This window comes from Phyllostomus discolor, chromosome 11 (assembly GCF_004126475.2).
Source record: "Phyllostomus discolor isolate MPI-MPIP mPhyDis1 chromosome 11, mPhyDis1.pri.v3, whole genome shotgun sequence".
Classification (NCBI taxonomy): Eukaryota; Metazoa; Chordata; class Mammalia; order Chiroptera; family Phyllostomidae; genus Phyllostomus; species Phyllostomus discolor.
Genome location: NC_040913.2, coordinates 52502878 through 52522700, shown reverse-complemented (window position 1 = coordinate 52522700; position 19823 = coordinate 52502878). Strand labels below are relative to the sequence as shown.

Sequence of the window (19823 nt, the reverse complement as noted above, 5' to 3'; positions counted from 1 at the left end):
TATTTGTCTTCTCTCCCTTTTCTGTTGGCTGCTGCACCCAACTCTCTGAGAATAGGACACACTTTAATAATGGGATACAAGAATTATTTTTTGCATGTTGAAAACTGTTAGTATTTTTTTGAGATGGCCTTCGTTTATAACAGATTTTAAAAAAACAGAATGTTGTCACACAAAACAATTTGATACTATGTAGAGATGTTTGATAAACTTAAAAGATGTATCTGCAACGTGTTTTTAAAAAATGAGATAGCATATTCATTAAGGTTTGGGTTGAGCTGCTGTTATAGTGGCCCCAGTATCTCACATAGGATAGAAATTTATTTCTCTCCCACATGTGGGGGTCAGTGGACTCTAGTCCATATGATCTTCAGGGTCCTGTACTGGTGGGTGGGTTTACCATCAGTAACCTGTGGATTTCTATGGTCTTCAGTCATTGTTCTCTCTGGCTGCCAGTGTTTCAAGGCCAAGACCAGGAAGGGAGCATGTGTCACTTCTGCTCATATTCCACTGGGGAGAACTTACTCACATGTGCAGACTTGCTGCTGCAGAGGCTGGTATATGAGGCCTCTTGTTGGGTGGCCATGTGCCTGGTTAATAGTCTCTATTGCAGAGGAAGAAGGAGAGGGAATTAGAAGTCATCTAGAGATGAGGTATAGCCTAAATTTTTTTCCTGGGAGTCTTTTTTTTGTAAAGATTATTTGAAGATTCCACAGTTCTCTTAATGATAGAGACTACCATATTTATACTGTTTAGAAATGGTGGAGAATGCTAATATGTGACTCCAAGAAGTTAGCTCATCCTGGTCTCACCCACTAGTGAGGATCTTCGTGATGTAGAGAGCAACTGAATACTGTTTATAGTGAGTTTTGACACCGAAAAGGTCCTCTCTTTTACCCTTTTCACCCCTCGTGACTAAATTATTGGTGGGTGGTGTTTAGGCCACATTTAAATACATATTTTAATCAGAGAGCCAGTTCTCAAATATCCAGGGGAAGATTTTTCTGTTAGTTTTTCTCAACTCTTCTTATCTCCCCTTGCTTAAAGACACAAGGCTGCTCTACTGTTTCTTTCCAAGAGTTGATAATAGAAGGAAGGTTAAAGTTAAGCACAAGTCTAGCCAAATGTTACTGATAATTGGCTTGGGACAAAATGTGCTGGAGGAAGAACTGGAACTTACATTCTTTGATATGATTTTGAACAACTGGATTATCCTTCTGTGTTCTGATGTTGTGACTAAGAGCAAATACACCTTTCTTCCTCTTACCCCCAGCTTATGAGAAATAGTGTCTTTTCCTCATTTTGAGTATTAAAATTTCTACTTTGCATGAAAACTCAAAAGTAGATGTGGAGAAGACGGACAGGGAAGGTTCCAGACTGTGCTCTTTGGAACAGTAGTTTCAATGTGTGTTTCTTGAAAATAAGACTCTTGGTCAGATAACTGGGGGAAGTTAGGTTCTGTGGAACAAAGTGTGCAACATGTTGCCTCTGAGGTAATGTTTGGATAGTACCTTAATTAGAATTTGGGATACTTTCTGGCAGGCTAGTTGGTCCAAGCAGTGCCACTGAACATATAACATACAGGAAGACTACAGTGAGTAGCAGCACCATTCTCTTACACCTGTGTCCTGAAGGCAAGGGAGCTGAGAAGCTGCTACCAGACAAGCCCACTGACCTCGCCATCTTTTCTCCAGACTTTGTGGATTTTTGTATAGACCATGTTGGGCTAGTGAGCAGAGGAGACACGGGTCACTAGATGAATCAGAAAGCAGTTCCAGGTGACAGTAAAGCTGTAGTGAAGCAGGAATTGTGTCTCAGCTGCCCTGCCTTGGACCCCATAAACAACTGTGCTATCACTGTTGTCCCAGTGAAGGCCATGATACACATAGGAAAGTAGGAGCATTAATCAGAACTCCAGGAGAGTCTTAGTTTTCACTCCTTTTCAAAGAGTGTCTTAGTTTTTATTCCCTTTGGTTTAAAGCACATCTATCTTTTTAAAACTTTGTGAATGTCACAGGATTGTGTGAATTTCAGTTATGATAGCTTTAACTGTGATATGAATTTGGGTTATGATGTCAAATCTGAAAATGCAATACTGAGAACCATTGTTTAGAAGAAAAATTAATATTAGAATTCTGACCCCCCATCCCCACCAGTTCCATTATTAGTTCTTTAGGGAATGTTCAGTTGTTTTGCTATAATTATTAAGTTGTGGTTGAATTCCCTGCTCTGTAAGTGATGGTGGACCTACCCAATTTGAATTGAGCTTTATAGCCTAATTTTTTCCTTTTAAAATGGGCGTGTTTCTTGACATTTCTTCCTTCATCTTTATACAGTTGTGGCTATTAAGAAGCCAATATCAACTTCTCTGAATTTCTCAGAATGAAGGTTTTCAGAGGAAATTATTATCTTATTTGGGATAATATAATAGTAATTTTTGCTTATATATACAAAATACAGCAAAAAAAAATCTTAATCATAAGGATTGAGTCCTTTCTGCTGTCTTCCCCATGTTTTAAAATTCAGGCTTAAAAAATTCTGGTGCAGGGGTAGCCTCAGAAAACAGTGGGCTCTCAGGCCTTCTCTTTTGAACTACTTGTGTTTTGATTACCATTACATATGTTAGGACAGGTCCAAGCTGCTTTGTACCCTATCCAGCAAGTGCTGTGAGTTTCTGGGCTTTTGCTTTCTGGACTAAAATCGATTATAGCTCAACTTATAGCCATGGCAGTGCTGACCATGGACTTTCTCACTGGTCCTACTTTAATTCTTAGCCAGCTTCACTTCATTCAGCAAAGTCATTTTTTCTGGTTCATTGTAGCTGTTGTTTTTAGGGACCTTTAAGTAGATTTTAATTGGAAAAAAATGCCTGTTCTGGAGTAGAGAAGTTTTTCGATTTTAATTATTGTCTATTTAACATGAGTATTAACTTTGTTTTATCATTTCAAACTTCTTATAATTATTTAATCCTTTTTTTTGTTAGTTAGAACCTGGCCCTTTAGATGAAACTCAGATTGCTACTATATTAAGAGAAATACTGAAAGGACTTGATTATTTGCATTCGGAGAAGAAAATTCATAGAGACATTAAAGGTAAGAAAGCATATTGTTTTTATTCCTTTGAAATACCTAAGGTGGGTAGGAATGTGCTGTAGAATTAAACCATGCTCCTCAAGGGAGGTTGTCCTGTGGGTTTTTGTAGAGTACCTTCAGCTGCATGGGGGTGAATTGGCTTTGAGGGGTGTCTAACCAAAAGTATCCCTTGGTGCCTTTTCTTACTGAGCACATAGTCCCACTGGGAAGAGAACATACACATTCCTAAAATGATAATGGGTGAAACAGCACAACAAACAGTCCCAGGAGGCATCTTGGTTTTATTTTGCAGCTGCCAATGTTCTGCTCTCTGAACATGGAGAGGTTAAGCTGGCTGATTTTGGAGTGGCGGGGCAGCTGACAGATACCCAGATAAAAAGAAACACCTTCGTGGGCACCCCTTTCTGGATGGCACCCGAAGTCATTAAACAGTCAGCCTATGACTCAAAGGTTAGTGCTGATACATCATGCTTGTTGGGTCAGGAGAATTCTCCACTTTTATGTTTTTAGTTTCTAGTTTTTCCAGTTAGAGTAAAGACTGGCACCTTGAAGTAGGTCGTAAAGGTCATTCTTGGACCTTGGTTAAAAACAGGTTTCTTCTTTGTCCCCTACTGTATCATATTATACCTTTTATTTATCCAGTCCACAGTTAATGAATTTTTTAGCTTAAACGATATCAGCTTGGTGGTGGGAAACAACAAGAAAGGAGGGTGTTTGATGGTGGGTGTGGAGGAATGGAGGATCAAGGTGGCAACCATGGTGGAAGCACCCAGTAGAGGCATGTGGGGTGAGCACCCACAAAGAGAGATCCAGGGTTGTAAAGAGGAGTAAGTGATGGAGGATGACCTTGGACCATATTCGGAATGATATTTTAGGGACAAATACAGAAAGAGATCCTACAAATGAAACAGAGAATCTACAAAAATGTAAGACCAGATCCTAGAAAAAATAGTGCTTTTAGTGATTGCTGCTGCAGATTCTTTCTCTCATTATTTTTAGTTCCCAATTAGTATCTTTAATCTCACAGACTCCTAGCCATCATGAGGCAAAGTTATAATTCTTTTTTTCTAACCTCTTATACATGTCATATATTCTGTCAAATTTTCCTGCATTTCCCTCCCCCCCAACCCATTGCCCTTCAACTCTCTTAACCTTTTTAGTATAGACTGAAAATCTAGAGACCCTACCTCCTGGATCTCAGATTTAATTCTAGTCTCCCACAGGCTGCTCTTTCTCAGCCCCCAGGATAGGAGAGCTGTCTAGTCTTTGGTATGTTTGTTGCTTGTTAGGGCTTTACCCTGTGTGATGGATGGATTACCCTATAGCTACTTCTAATCTCTGCAGCTGCTTTTGATATTGGCCTTTTCCTGGGGATATCTCATTTTAGGCCTTGACAGGAACTTAATATTCAGTCTATTCTCTTTATTTTAAGCTCAGGTTCATTTATCAAAATTCATAGGCCTACCTGGCTGGCATAGCTCAGTAGATTGAGCGCGGGCTGTGAACCAAAGCATCGCAGGTTCGATTCCCAGTCAGGGCACATGCCTGGGTTGCAGGCCATGGCCCCCAGCAACCGCACACTGATGTTTCTCTCTCTCTTTCTCCCTCCCTTCCCTCTCTAAAAATAAATAAATAAAATCTTAAAAAAATTTCATAGGCCTAGATTTTGGCAGGGAGTTGAATCCAGATTTCTTAACTCATTTGATTATACCACACTAATTATTCTCTTTCTAGTAAATTAGCTGATCAACTGTGGCACATGTGACTCAGGATTCAGATCTTCTATTTTTATTATTACCCATCATTGTTCACTTTATAGTTATTCAAGAATTGTCCTGGCTGCCCTGTTTTCTACCCCACCTTTCTAACTAGTGCAGGGTCTTTCTGGATGTTTGCCTAAGGCAGGCTCTGAGCAGCAGGGATTTTAACATATCAAAAAGCTTTGCACTTTATTTCTTGGAGGGCCACCCCCCCCCCCCCCCCCCCCACTCCTGCCCGGTGTTAAAGATCATAATGTTCTTATCTGATAAGAAAATGCTGCAGTATTCTTTTTAGGTAGATTGAAAGATGCTATCTCTCAATAATAAGATCAAGGAAGAAATCAGAAGATATCTTGAAACAAATGAATATGAGGATACAGCTATCCAAAATCTGTGGGACACTAGGAAAGCAATCCTAAGAGAGAAGTACATAGCATTAAAGGCCTATCTCAAAAAAACAGCAAAAAGCTCAGCTCAAGCGATCTAACTTCACACTTAAAGGAACTTGAAAAGGAACAACAAACAAAGCCCAATGTGTGTAGAAGGAAGGAAATAATTAAGATCAGAGCAGAAATAAATGAAATAGAGTCTAAAAAAATGATACAGAAGATCAATGAATACAAGAACTGGTTCTTTGAAAAGATAAACAAGACTGAGAAACCTTTAATCAGATTCATCAAGAAAAAAAGAGAATGGACCCAAATAAATAAAATCAGAAATGAAAGAGGAGAAATAACAACAGACACCAAAGAAATACAAAGGATTATAAGCAAATATTATGAATGATTACATGCCAACAAACTGGACAGCCTGGATAAAACGGATGAATTCCTAGAAACACATACCTCTTCCAAAAATAAATCAGGAAGAATCAGAGAATCTGAATAGAGAGATTACATGTAATGAAACTGAAGCAATATTCAAAAAATTTCCAAAAAACAAAAGCCATGCTCCAGATGGCTTCACAGATTAATTTTACCAAACATTCTGAGAAGAACTAACACCTTTCCTTCTCAAGCTATTTAATAAAATTTAAGAGTAGAGAAGGCCCCCAAACTCATTTAATGAGGCCAGCATTATTGTAATTCTAAAAGCAGATAAATATACTACATAGAAAGAAAATTATAGGCATATATCACTGATGAACATAGATGCTAAAATCCTCAATGAAAGTAAATACATCAATGCATCAAAAAGATCATACACCATGATCAAATGGGATTTATTCTGAGCATACAAGGATGGCACAACATTTGCAAATCAATAAAATGTGATTCACCACATAAACAAAATGAAGGTTAAAAACCACATGATTATATCAATAGATACAGAAAAAGATTTTGATGAAATCCAGCAACCATCTATGATAAAAACTCTCAGCAACGTGGGAATAAAGGGAACATACTTGAAAATAATAAGGCCATGTATGACAGACCCAGTGCCAGCATCATACACGATGGGCAAAAATAACAAGCATTCCCCTTAAGGTCGGGAGTAAGACAGGGATGTCTGTTTTCACCTCTACTAGTCAACATAGTACAGGAAGTCCTGGCCAGAGGAATCTAACAAAAAGAAGCAATAAAATGCATCCAAATTGTAAAGGAAGAAGTAAAACTGTCTATTTGCAGATGACATGAAAACCCCAAAGATTTACCAAGAAACTACTAAAACTGATAAATGAGTTCAGCAAAATAGCAGGATACAAAATTAATATTCAGAAATCAGTTGCATTTTTATATGCTAATAATGAACTAACAGAAAGGGAAGGAAACAATTCCATTAACAATTGCTTCAAAAAAGAATAAAATACCTAGGAATAAACCTAACCAAGGATGTGAAAGACCTGTACTTGGAAAGTTGTAAGACGACACTGAAGAGAGAAATTGAAGAAGATACAAATAAGTGGAAGCACATACCATGTTCATGGACAGGATGAATTAACATCATTAAAATGTCCCTACTACCCCAAACAATCTATAAATTCTGCTCGATTCCTGTCAAGATTCCAATGGTGTATTTCACAGAACTAGAATATTTCCAAGATTTATATGGAACTACAAAAGGACCCTCTTAATAATTGCGATCCTGAAAAAGAAGAACAGAGGCGGAGGAATCATGTTACCTAATATCAAACTATATTACAAGGCCATAGTAATCAAAACATCCTGGTACTAGCACAAAAACAGAAACATGAATCAATTGAATGGATTGGAGATCCCAGAAATAAACCCACACCTTTTAGTCAATTAATATTTGACAGAATAAATAAGCACATACATTGGGCTAAAGATAGATTATTCAATAAATGGTGTGGGAAAAAATGGACAGGTAAGTCCTGAAAAATGAAGGCAGACCACTTTCTTACACCACACACAATAACAACTTCAAAATGGATCAAAGATTTGACACCTCTGAGTTTCTGGTCAAGATGGTGACATAGGCAGACATTGCTTGGCTCTTCACACAACCACATCAAAATTATAACTAAAATGTAGAACAACCATTCAGAAACATCAGAAATCAAGTTGAATAGAAGCCTGACAACTACGGAATTGGTGAAACTGTACATCGAGACTAGTAGGAGAGGCACGGATGGGGAACGGGCTGATCCAACACCCATGTGTGGTGGATAAAAATTTGGAAGGGATATCTCAGGAGCAAGCAGACCCAGACCTACACTAGGCCCTCCTGCCGAGGGTTCCAATGGCAGAAGGATAGGTCCCTACAAATTCTGGCTGCAAAATCCAACAGGGATTGAGTTGGTGGAAGAAACTGCTGGAGCCCCAAGCATTTCCTCTTAACCCACGCATGGACTCGCCTACTCAAACTCCCTCTGAGCTCCAGCTCTAGGTTAGCAGCTTGAAGGGCACCAGGGGAATACTGAAAGAGGCTGAAGTTTCTGGCATCAAGGTGAGCAGAGGCCATTGTCCCTTTTCTGAGCCATCCCTCCTGCAAAGCCATGGAGCAGGAAGGCAGGTACCATATCTTAGACTCCATCACCTGCCTAACACTGTTTGACCTGCCTTGGAGATCCCCAGAGACCCCACCCCACCCAATTTATGGGCCCATCCAAGCTGCTTTTCCATATGAATGGCAGATCTTGATTCACGCTTCACAACTTCCCAAGTCACAGGTGGCAAACACAAGGCCTGCAGGCCTAATCTGGCCCTCCACCTTGTTTTATCTGGCACAGTACCTTGTTTCTACCTGGTGGCAGTGCCGAGCTCTCACTTAATTGTTAAGGAGTTGTTACATTAATACAGTCCTAAAATTACATTCAGCTCTTTGAAGGCAATTGCGAGACAGATGTGGCCCCCAGTGAAAATGAGTTTGACACCCCTGTCCTAAATACTATCAAACAAGCAATAGCTGGCCTCAGTGAGCTCTAGGCCAGGCAGTAGCAGTAGCCAGCCTAGATTTACAGCCTGATTTTGTCTGAGAACCTCCAAACCCAGTAAAAACTGCAGCCTTCTCAGATTGTTTTACAGCTCAGGGAGAATGGCCTTGGGCAAAACACAGGTAGTTGTTCACCTTGGCCTGCACCACATGGGACACTCCAGGGCCAGTGCACCCAGTGGACAGCTACAGTCCACACTGGTGTACCACCACCCAGGCCCTGCACATCTAATCTTCCATGGAGGTTGGAATCCATCATAGGGGTGCCAGAGAAGAAGAGAAAGAGCAAGAAATTGGAAATCTATTTGAAAAAATAATGAAAGGAAACTTCCCTAATTTGGCAAAGGAAATAGACATACAAGTCCAGGAAGCACAGGGAGTCCCAATCAAGTTGGACCCAAAGAGGACCACACTAAGACACGTCATAATTAAAATGCCAAAGGTTAAAGATAAAGAGAGTATCTTAAAAGCAGCAAGAGAAAAGCAGAGAGTTACCTACAAAGGAGTCCCCATAAGACTTGCAGCTGATTTCTCAAAAGAAACTTTGCAAGCAAGAAGTCTGGAAAGAAGTATTCGCAGTCATGAAAGGCAAAAACCTACATCCAAGATTGTTCTATCCAGCAAAGCTATCATTTAGAAGGGCAGATAAAGTGCTTCCCAGACAAGGTAAAGCTAAAGGAATTCATCATCATCAAGCCATTATTACATGAAATGTTAAAGGGACTTATTTAAGAAAAAGAAGATCAAATCTATGAATGCTAAAATTCGAACAACCTCACAACTATCAACAACTGAATTAAAAAACAAAACAAACTAAGCAAACAACCAGAACAGGAACTGGGAGGCGGAAGGGGTTAACATGGAGAAATGGTGTAGGGATCAAGAAGCATAATTGGTAGGTACAAAATAGACAGGGGGATGTTAAGAATAGTAGTATAGGAAAGGGAGAGACCAAGGAACTTACATGCATGACCCATGGACATGAACTAAGGGGGATGTTACTGGAGGGAAGGAGGGTACTGGGCAGAGGAGGGCAAAGGGACAAAAAAATGGGACAACTGTAACAAAATAATAAAATATACTTTTAAAAAATGGATCAAAGACTTAAATGTTAGACCTAAAACCATAAAAATCCTAGAGGAAAACATAGGCAGCAAAATCTTGGACATTGCTTGTAGAAATTTTGTATTGGTTATATCTCCACAGGCAAGGGAAATAAACAAACAAAAAACAAATGGGATTTCATCAGACTAAAAAGTTTTTGCACAAGAAAGGATACATCAATAAGATAAAAAAAAGACAGCCCACAGAATGGAAGAACATAGCCACCAATGCATGTTATAAGGGGTTAATATCGAAAATGTATAAAGTACTTAGAAATCTGAACACCAGAAAAACAACTAATTTAAAAATGGGCAAAGGACCTGAATAGACACTTATCTGAAGAGGACATACACTTGGCCAGTAAACATGTGAAAAGATGCTCAACATCACTAATCAGAGAAATGCAAATAAAAACCCCAATGAGATATATCCCAGTTGTCAGAATGGCTGTCATTAATAAATCAAACAACAAGTGTTGGAGATGATGTGGAGAAAGGGGAACCCTTTTGCACTGTTGGTAGGAATGAAGATTGGTGCAGCTGCTGTGGAAAGAAGTACAGAGGGATATACCTTAAATAATTAAAAATGGATCTGCCTTTTGATCAGCAATCCCACTTCTGGGTGTATATATCTGAAGGAACCGAAAACACTAATTTGAAAGAATATAAGCTCTCTGTTGTTCATTGTATCATAATTTACAATTGACAAGATATGGAAACATCCTATGTGTCCATCAATAGATGAGTAGATTAAAAAAAAACCACAACTGTGGGACAGTTACACAATGGAATTCTACTTGGCTATAAAAAAGAAGAAAATTTTACCCTTTGCAGCAGTATTGGTAGACCTGGAGAACATTATGCTAAGTGACATAAACCAGTCAAAGAAAGACAAATACTATATGACTTCAGTCACATGTGGAAACCAATGAACAAACTGAACTAACAAGCAAAAAAGAGACAGACTTATAGGTGGAGAACAGATGACAACTAGTGAGTGGGGGTAGAGTTAAGGATGTGGAGGGACTGAGTAAAAAGGAGAAAGGACTCATGGACATGGACAACAGTGTGGTGATTGCTGAGGGGTGGGGGGATATAGGGGGACTAAATCGTAATAGAAAAAATATAATAAAGATGATATATTTTAAAAAATAATATATATTACATTAAAAAATGCTGCCTGAAGTGCACATTCAGTTGGGACCTCGAGAATCTGTCACCTGACATTTAATTACTTTACCTTTTCCTCTGGCTTGTTTTTGAAGTAAAATCTTTCATTTGGGTCATAACTAGGGACTTAATTTTTCTAAACCTTTTTAAAATTTTTAAAAAATTTCCAGTGACTCTTTAGTAGAAACAATCTGTGAAAATATGTTTATGTGAAATTTACTTCCCAGGTTTGTTGACCCAGAAGGTGTGGAAATTGTAGATAAGGATAATGTCTGTCTGAGAATTGAGGCTTATGGGAAGGATTTCAGATGCTGAAGTCTTCTTAGGGGGTCTCTCTCTCTCTCTCTCTCTCTCTCTGTCTCTCTCTCTCTCTCTCTCTCTCACACACACACACAAACACACACACACACCCACACCCCCCCCCCCCCCCCCATTAGTTTCAACTCTGGGCTAGCAGCTCTTGTTATAAGCAATGCCTAAAAAAAGGGCCTTTTCCTGAGGTTGCTGTACTGTGTGGAATATCCTTCCAGTGAATGCATGTTCTCAACACAGCTTTTGCCTGACAGTTTATGTTCTTTGACGGGCACTATTGCTCTTTTGGTCACTGTGGTCTCCAGCTACACAAGTTTAATTCAGCTTCTTTCCACTTCTCCCTTCCATTTTTCTTTGTGTATCTTCTGGACATTTTCATGACTGACTGGTCTCTGCATCACAGGTAGAGCTTAACAGTTGTAGGGTAGCAGGGTTTGTTCTGTTATCATTGTCATGAGAGCATGCTCCCATCAGTTTCATCTGTGAGTGTGCACAGTGATTTGCAAAGGAAGATGAGGCTGGGAAAAGAAAAAGATTTATCTGCCTCACTAGCATCTTCATCTCGCTGAACTAAAAGGGAATGTAAGTCTTAGTTTTTCTTAAACTTTATTTTTAGAGAGTAGAAAAAAGAAGGAGAGGGAGAGAAACGGTGGTGTGAGAGAGAAACATTGATTGGCTGCTTCTCACACATTAATTTTAGATGTTAATAAGTAATAAAAACTGTGTTGGCAAACTGAAGTACTTGGGGGAAATGTCATAACATTTTTTATCTATTATTTGTCATATACTACAAAACTTGTGTTAATGATTATTAAATTTATGTGATAGGCATATAAGGGTGCACTATATGAATATTTTCCACTTCTTTGTGTATTTGTACATTAAATTCTGGGTGTTGTGTTAGGCACCTTGCAGTCAACATGTTGCTATTCCCATTTCACAGATGAGGGAACTAGGCTCATGGATTAGATCTTTTGTCTTAATGTCACAAGACTTTTCTGATAGAGCTAGCATTTAAACTTACAGTCTGCAAGACCCAGATGGCTGTTCCCAATCTCAGAACATTATATTAATTCTAAGCATTGCTTAACTGGCAAACACACCTCCACTCCCCAGATCTGCCCTCTCTGCTCACCTCTGATGGCCTACCCAATGACTGACTGAGGGACTACAGGTGGCATTAAATGCATTATACCTGCAACAGTGAGTGGAAGAGGAATAATCGTAAAAGCTGTCTTCAGTTAGAGATAGAAGTTGTTTTGTATATTAAATTTTCTCCCGTGTGTTGCCTATTTTGAAATTAAACCAAAAGCTTATGTTTTTTATTTTTGGTTAAAAATAATGTTTTCAAACCCTTAAAAGTACATTGAGAGGTACTTTTTTTTTTTGTAAGAAGTATGAGGCCTGTCTGGAAAAAGTCTAGCCATTGTTAATATAATGAGAACAGCTTGTACAACATCAGTGTAACCTGGATTGGAATGTGTATGCATGAACAATGATGACTTCACTGTACTAGTCAGTGGGGGGTGGTAGATGCTGTTGAGTGAGCATATGTATTCTGTGACCATGCATTCCAAATGACTGAGTAAGCAGAGCAATGGATCTGCATCAAATTTTGCGTTAAGCTTGCACATTCCTCTGTGGAAACTATTCCAATGATTCAGAGGGCCTCAAGCTATGGGCAATTGGTGATCGGCAGCTTCATCATGACACAGTGCCCACTCATGCATCACGGTCTTATGCAGAGTTTTTTGGCAAAACATCAAATCACCCAGGTGACTCAGCCCCACTGTAGCCCAGATTTGGTGTCCTGCAACTTCTGGCTTTTCCCACACTCCCACACTGAAATCAGCTTTGAAAGGAAAGATTTTAGAGCATCCTTGAGAATCAGAAAAATATAATAGGGCAATTAGGAGAACTGTGTGAGGTCCCAAGGTTCCTGTTTTGAAGGAGACTGAGATGGCATTGTCCTATCTACAATGTTTCTTGTATCATATCTTCTTCAATAAATGTCTCTGTTTTTCATATTACATGGCTGGGCTGGATACCTTCTGGACAGACCTTGTATATTTATTTGAATTTACTCCTGCTTGAATTTATTCCTACTTGGTAGGTCTCTAAATTAGATATATTTTTTTGTTGCAGGCAGACATCTGGTCCCTGGGCATAACAGCTATAGAACTTGCAAAAGGGGAACCACCTCATTCTGAGCTGCACCCCATGAAGGTTTTATTTCTCATTCCAAAGAACAACCCCCCGACACTGGAAGGAAACTATAGCAAACCCCTCAAGGAGTTTGTTGAAGCCTGTTTGAACAAGGAGCCAAGCTTTGTAAGTTTCATGAGATCAGAACAAGCAGGCACCTCTTCGTGTATAGCTTGATTTGGTCTAGATACATCTTAGTGGAATTTTTTAAATCAGTCATGTCAGCTATCTTCACAATCTCAGTTTTTTTTTCTCTTTCTAAATGGGTAAGATTGTATCTTTGCATTGCAAATATGTTTTAATTTTTTTTCTTGAAGGATTTAATGTTTATGGTGGAAGGTCAGGCTGTAAACTATTAAGCTTTTTTTTAGTAATTGCAAAGTCTGGCCTGAAAAATAATGGCTAAATTTTTTAGAGTAAATGTTTTCAGTTTCTTCTTGGCATGTGCCAGGAAAGAAAAAAGCAAATGAAATGTAAATGAACCATCCACTTCTCTTCCCCCCCCTTCCTCCTCCTTTATGTTTGATTGACTCTGGGAGAGCTATATAGCAGTAACAACTGCATAACTTTAGCCTAATTTTCTCTCTGAATTAGGACAGTTTTTGAAAGCTATCTGTATATTTTGGTGTTGTGTATAGCACTGTAAGTCCTTGTTTTGCTTATGAACTTTTCCAGCACGGTTAGCTGGACCCCTTTTTATTAACTCTTACTTAAAAACGGGTGATTAGTTTTACAAGAGCACCATGGTTTGTTAGAGCATTAAAAGGGGAGCGCAGCATATTCTAAGATCCTTTTGCAGGGGTGTCCAACTTGTGGCCCAAGGCTGCACACGGCCCAGGATGGCTGTGAATGCAGCCTAACACAAAATCGTAAATTTACTTGAAACATTATGAGATTTTTTTGTGTATGATTACGTGTCACAATGTATTGAATGTGTGGCTCAAGACAACTATTTTTCCAGTGTGGCACAGAGACACGAAAGGTTGGACACCCCTGCTAGGGGATGCAGAGTACAGCAGGTATTGGTGGTGTGGGGCTGTTGTTCTACATGCCATGGTGTTCCGAACTTTGTATCCTGATGTTAGCTCCTAGTCATAGGGCACCAGCACTCAAGAAGATGCACCCATACATGTATACATCTTACTGTTAAAAATGCCCTGCTGGTATTGGCTTACTTTCTCTACCCCTACCTTGACCCCAAATGCACTGAGAGAAGGATGAGAAGCTGAGAATGTGAGCACTTCTGAGATAACTTGGAGTTTCACAATCACCTGGACAGGAAGAGAGAAATACCTGAGGTGGCCCAGGTTTTTCACAAGCTTGAATTTGAGAGACATGTCTGGCTCTTGTTAATAAAGCTTTAGTAATTTGGAATAAGTGGGAGTTTAGTCTTACTAAATTGTTTAGTCTTACTAATATTGTTTGTGTGTTCCTGCTGCCTGTTCCAATTTGGGCTTCATTCAACTTCCTTGGGAAGCATGCTCCCTGTAATTTGTTTTGCCAACCTCAAGGGCAAAGCAGTTGGCCAAGTTCAAAGCATGCTGTATGGCTGTGGCCATTCTTAGTCCAGGGCCTGGGTACCCCGACCACCCCAAAAGAGGCAGACTTGGGAAACCTGCATTTCTAAATTGGGAGAGCTGGATGACTAAGAACTCAGACACTCTTTCAGCAAACGGGAGAAGGGTAACTTTTATCTCCTTTCTAGTTTCTTCTAGGTAGAGCCAAATGAACATTTTTCTTTGTTTTGGGGGGTGGAGCCAAACATTAATATAGAAAGTTAATAAGGTAATACAAAATATGTTTTCTTGCTTGCCAGCATTTGCAATAAAATGTTTTATAAAAACTAGGAGGCATATTCTAGCTCTTTTGAATGATCTTTGTGAAATTCTCTGGAGTATTTTCTAGGTAAATGCTTTTTTCTCTGTAAGATCTCTTGCTTTCATTGAATGGTTTCCTGAGGATTTAACATCAGATAGTAAGTGCTATGTCTACACTGTACATGGTGTCCTACACACAGGTGCTAAATGGCTATTTATTGAATAGGTCTTAGGGGAAAAAACTTTGAAGTAGAACTTGATCTTTAGGTATTAGTGTGGTTGGTTGATATTTCGAGGCAGAAGTCTGACTTTTGGGATAGAATCAAGTAAAATGTAGGAACTTCATCTTATGCTTTCTCTGTTTTTTTTTTGCTTGGTGGTTTGTTTTCCAGAGACCTTCTGCTAAGGAGTTACTGAAGCACAAGTTTATAATACGCAATGCAAAGAAAACTTCCTACTTGACTGAGCTCATTGACAGGTACAAGAGGTGGAAGGCCGAACAGAGCCATGAAGACTCTAGCTCTGAAGATTCTGACACGTAAGTTGGCTCCTCCTGAGTTGTGCAAGTGTGTGTGAGCCAGATGGTGTGTCCATGCCTGCTCTGTGCCTAAGCTGCAGGCATGGGGGGCGGGGCATGGGCTGTTTGTTCTAGTCTCTTCTTTGGGTGGGCTTTAAGTCCTTCTCCTTTTCATCCCTTCCTTAGTTAATCCAGGTTGATTGTACTCCTTGTGTTAGTAAAATATGGGGCTATTTGGAAGTTTTTTAGCCTCTTTTGGTTGTCAGTGGGATTTTTCTGTGTCAAGTCTGTGATAAAACTTCATAAAGTGAACTTGACCTGTTTTTTTTTTTGCCTTTGTTATACTTCCTGCTCTCAAAATTCTGATCAGATGAAACTGCTTTAGATACATATTTTAAGAAGATACAATTGTGTGTTTTTGTGATACTGTGTTGTGTTCTAGTAGATGCTGGGCATTATAAAATAATCTGTATCATGAAGTTACCAAAAACCAGTGTCAAGTTAAGCATCTATGAATTCTGTTAGCTAAAGAGATGAATGAGGTCTAGGAGCCATTTCAGTATATAAAAGAAGAAGGAAAGCCAGGCCAGTCGAATCGAAGTTTCTGGGCATGAAACCCAAGTATTTTTTTAAGGTTCCAGGTGATTGATTATAAAGCCAATAATGAGAACCACGTGAAATTTGTTGAGGTTGTGAAGATGAGGAATTAGGGTGGTAGCAATGGGGATAGAAAGATGAACAGAGAACCTAGATGTGGCCATGGATTTGGGTAAAGGAGGAGGAGACAGTCCTGGCTTCAGCAGTATGGTGGATTGTGTTGAGATGATGATGTTAGAGAAGAGGCTGGTCTGGGGAGGCCAGGGTACAGGAAACTGAATTTGGTGTGGGACGTATTTGAATTGCTGACAGGATGACCAAGAGGGTGTGTCTAGTTGAGCGTGGCACTGAGGTTTAGAGTTTAGGAGAATGTTTTGGTAGATGATACAGATTTAGGAATCACTACTCTAAAAATGGTCATTGGAGTCATGAGAACAAATGGTGTCATTCATGGCATACCTGCAGAGTGAGGAGGACCTGAGGCTTAGGACCAAGTATTAGGAAATGCCAGCATAAAGGCTGAACCTAGGAATGACATGAGTCAGAAGAAATTCAAACACAGTGTGGCTTCAGGAGTCTGGAGCATCTAAAGGAGGTAGGTGTGATCAGCAGGGTCATTTGCTGCTGACAGTTCAAGCAGAATAAGGGTTGACCAGTAAATCCTTTGTCTAATGGTATATAGAGGCTTGGTGGCCTTGGCCATAGCAGTTCAGGGGTGGGGTGAATTTTAGAGTGAATGGAAGATAAGAAATGGAGGCAGTAAGTATAGTAACATTCAAGAACTGTGGCAGAGAGATTGGCTGCAGGTAGAAGGGAGATAGTGTTGAGTAAGCAAAAGGAATGCATTTTGAATCTTGGGTGGGAAGAAGCCTAAGGGGAGAAAAATCTAAGAGAAAGGGGCTGTCAGAGGAGGAAAGGATTGTTCTGCAGGGGAAGAGACCCTGCTTTCCATTTGAGGAAGAGGTGGGAGGGGTGGGTGTGGATGCAGCTGGCACTGTGGGATGTTATGGGAACCACATTCTGATGGTCTCTCTTCTCTGTGAGTTAGGGGGCAAGCTTTTCTTCTGAAGCCCAAGAGGGAATGGGAGTGGGTGTCACTGGTGGGGAGTGGAGAAGATGGGAAGTAGCTGTGGAGTATGAGTGTGAGACAGAGAAGACATGCATAGTAGCTGGGCAATGTTGAGTGCTGAGTTGTGGTTTGAGAGGCCACCAGCGGGTCTCCTCCATGAAGTCTTAGCCCCTGCAGAGCCAGGTCAGTTATGAGTTCTCCTGGGTTTCTGTGTTAAGGGAAACGGACACAGATGGCCAAGCAGCTGGAGGGAGCGACTCGGGAGACTGGATCTTCACAATCCGAGAGAAAGATCCCAAGAGTCTTGAGAATGGAGCTCTTCAGCCATCGAATTTAGAAAGAAATAAGGTACGTTTGGTTGTTGTTACTGGAGTGACTAACACTTGTTATCAGTCAGCAGCATTTTTCAGTCACTTTTCTGTGACTGTTAGGGGGCTAGGTGATACCTCATGGCAGCCTGTTTTGGAATTTTGCTGCCAGTGAATTGACAGTAAGAGATTTTGTCTTGTCTGGTTACTCAGAGAGTCAGACCTACAGTGTTCATTTCCACTATCTGCCCTGCTGTTCTGTGGAGTCAGCATGACACTTGGACATATAGTGGGAGTCATGGGTTGTGGGGTGAAGTTTCAAATATGAAATGACTTTAAAGCTCTCTTGACAGGACTGTGTCTGTTTTGCACATAGGGTCATTCATGTGAAGTACTAGAATTTTGAGATTAAGTTTTATTTAAAGTTGCTAAAACCACAGTGAGATATCACCTCATACTTGATAGAATAGATGTCATCAATAAATCAACAAACAACAAGTGTTGGTGAGGATGTGGAGAAAAGGGAACTCCTGTGCATTGTTGGTGGGATTGCAAATTGGAGCAGCCACTATGGAAAACAGTGTGGAGATTCCTCAAAAAATTAGAAATAGAACTACCATATGACCCAGCAACACCACTTCTGGATATTTATCTAAAGAAATCCAAAACACTAATTTGAAAGACTATATGGACCTTTGTGTTCATTGCAGCATTATTTATACTAGCCAAGATATTATGCAGCCTAACTGCCCATCAAAAAACAAATGGATAAAGAAGATGTAGTACATATGTACACTACTCAGCCATAAAAAAAGGATGAAATTTTACTGTTTGTGACAGCATGAATGAACCTAGAGGGCTTTTCTGCTAAATGAAATGTCAGATAGAGAAGGACAAGTACCATATGATTTTACTTATATGTGGAATCTTAAAAAAAACAATAAATGAACAAAAGAACAACTTATAGAATAAACTGATGGTTGCCAGATGGAAGGGAGGGTTGGGGGGCTGGGTTAAGGGATCAGGAAGTACAAATTGGCAGTTATAAAATAGTCATGGGAATTCAGCATAAGGAACGTAGTCAATAATATTGTAATAACTATCTGTGGTGTCGTGTGTGTATTAGACTTACCAGGGGGATCACTTTGGAAATTTTATAAATGTCTAATCACTATGCTGAACACCTGAAACTAATAGAAAATAATACTGGGTGTCAATTGTAGTTGGAAAAATCTTAAAAACAAAGATTGTTTTTGATAGTTATATAAAACTTTGATTAATTGATTTCATGCCTGTTTTAAGTTTATGAAAAGCTGTTTTTAGGATGTCCTTAAAGCACAGGGGTGTAATTTCTCAGACACAGTTAACCAGTGGCTGTCCCTTGGTGTTACGATTAAGTCCTCCTTTGATAAATGGATATGAGTCATTAAGTGTGCGGATAGAATTTGCAAAAGTGAAGAATAGGCTACTGTTTTATGACAGCCACCAGCTCTGACCTGATCTCAATTTCCAGGGATTCATTGGTCAAGTCCTCTAACATAGGTAGCACAGTGGTGCAATTCAGCATTGCCTGCATCCACAAAGTGCCGTTTTCTGGACCCCTAGTACCTTTCCATGTGGAATCCAGACCATGGTTTTGCATGTCACTGCTAATGGAACTTGGTTGTCCAGGGAAGGATAGTTAAACAGTCCTATTCAGATTTTGTATAGAATAGACAACATTGCAGATATTATATTTGGATAGCAACTATCAGAAGTTTATGGAATTTTTGCAAATGTGAATGTTAAATATTTTTAATCACCTTTTATATTTCTAATCACCTTTTTTCTTCCCCAAGATGAAAGACATCCCAAAGAGGCCTTTCTCTCAGTGTTTGTCTACAATTATTTCTCCTTTGTTTGCAGAGGTGAGACACCCAGTTGACCCTTGGGGGGAGCTGGGAAGGGAGGAAAAGAACTAGAGAGTAGGGCATTCCTTGTGTGACAGTGTTGCCAGTAGAATCTCAGAGGTTAAAACATGCAGGAGAGTGTGCGGTTTGGTCCTGGAAGGCTGGCTAGAATCCAGCCTCTTGGAAATGTCACCATATTACCGCCTTGAGTATATAGATGGGGCATCAGTGACCCAGCCTAAGTCCATATATTATCAGAGCAGTTTTTAACTTCAGTTGTGCTGCTTTTAACAAAAAGTATTTGGGTATAACCTCATCTGTCTGGCTCAGGCACATTTATGGCAGGGTAAAAAGTCAATTTTTATTTTAAAGGAGACACCAGGTTTCTTGGAGTCCTCATGTTTCCCATTGAGCCCCCAGATTAACCCTAACCCTTACTCAATACCCAGAGTAGTCATCTTACCCAACAGGATCACTTGTTTCCCAGATGAGGGCCCTTTTCAGTTCCTTATTCTGTGACTGCATCCTGTGCCATATCCCTGTTCCTTCTCAAGGAGGCCTATAGATACCTATACCTATATCTAGATATAG

At 39.8% G+C, this 19823-nt stretch overlaps 1 protein-coding gene across 5 annotated transcripts in view; it reads left to right on the top strand.

Annotated features, from left to right (window-relative positions):
- The window catches only part of STK24 (serine/threonine kinase 24), a 126234-nt gene that overhangs the window by 99540 nt on the left and 6871 nt on the right, over nt 1-19823 (top strand). For 4 of the 5 annotated variants that reach the window (XM_028526389.2, XM_036011391.1, XM_036011392.1 and 1 more), the window contains 6 exons: nt 2981-3089; nt 3382-3539; nt 12976-13161; nt 15245-15390; nt 17254-17383; nt 19182-19250. In XM_028526389.2, coding sequence (XP_028382190.1) covers nt 2981-3089; nt 3382-3539; nt 12976-13161; nt 15245-15390; nt 17254-17383; nt 19182-19250 — 798 coding nt within the window. The remainder of the gene's footprint in view (nt 1-2980; nt 3090-3381; nt 3540-12975; nt 13162-15244; nt 15391-17253; nt 17384-19181; nt 19251-19823) is intronic. The other variant, XM_036011390.1, reaches the window with a different exon arrangement.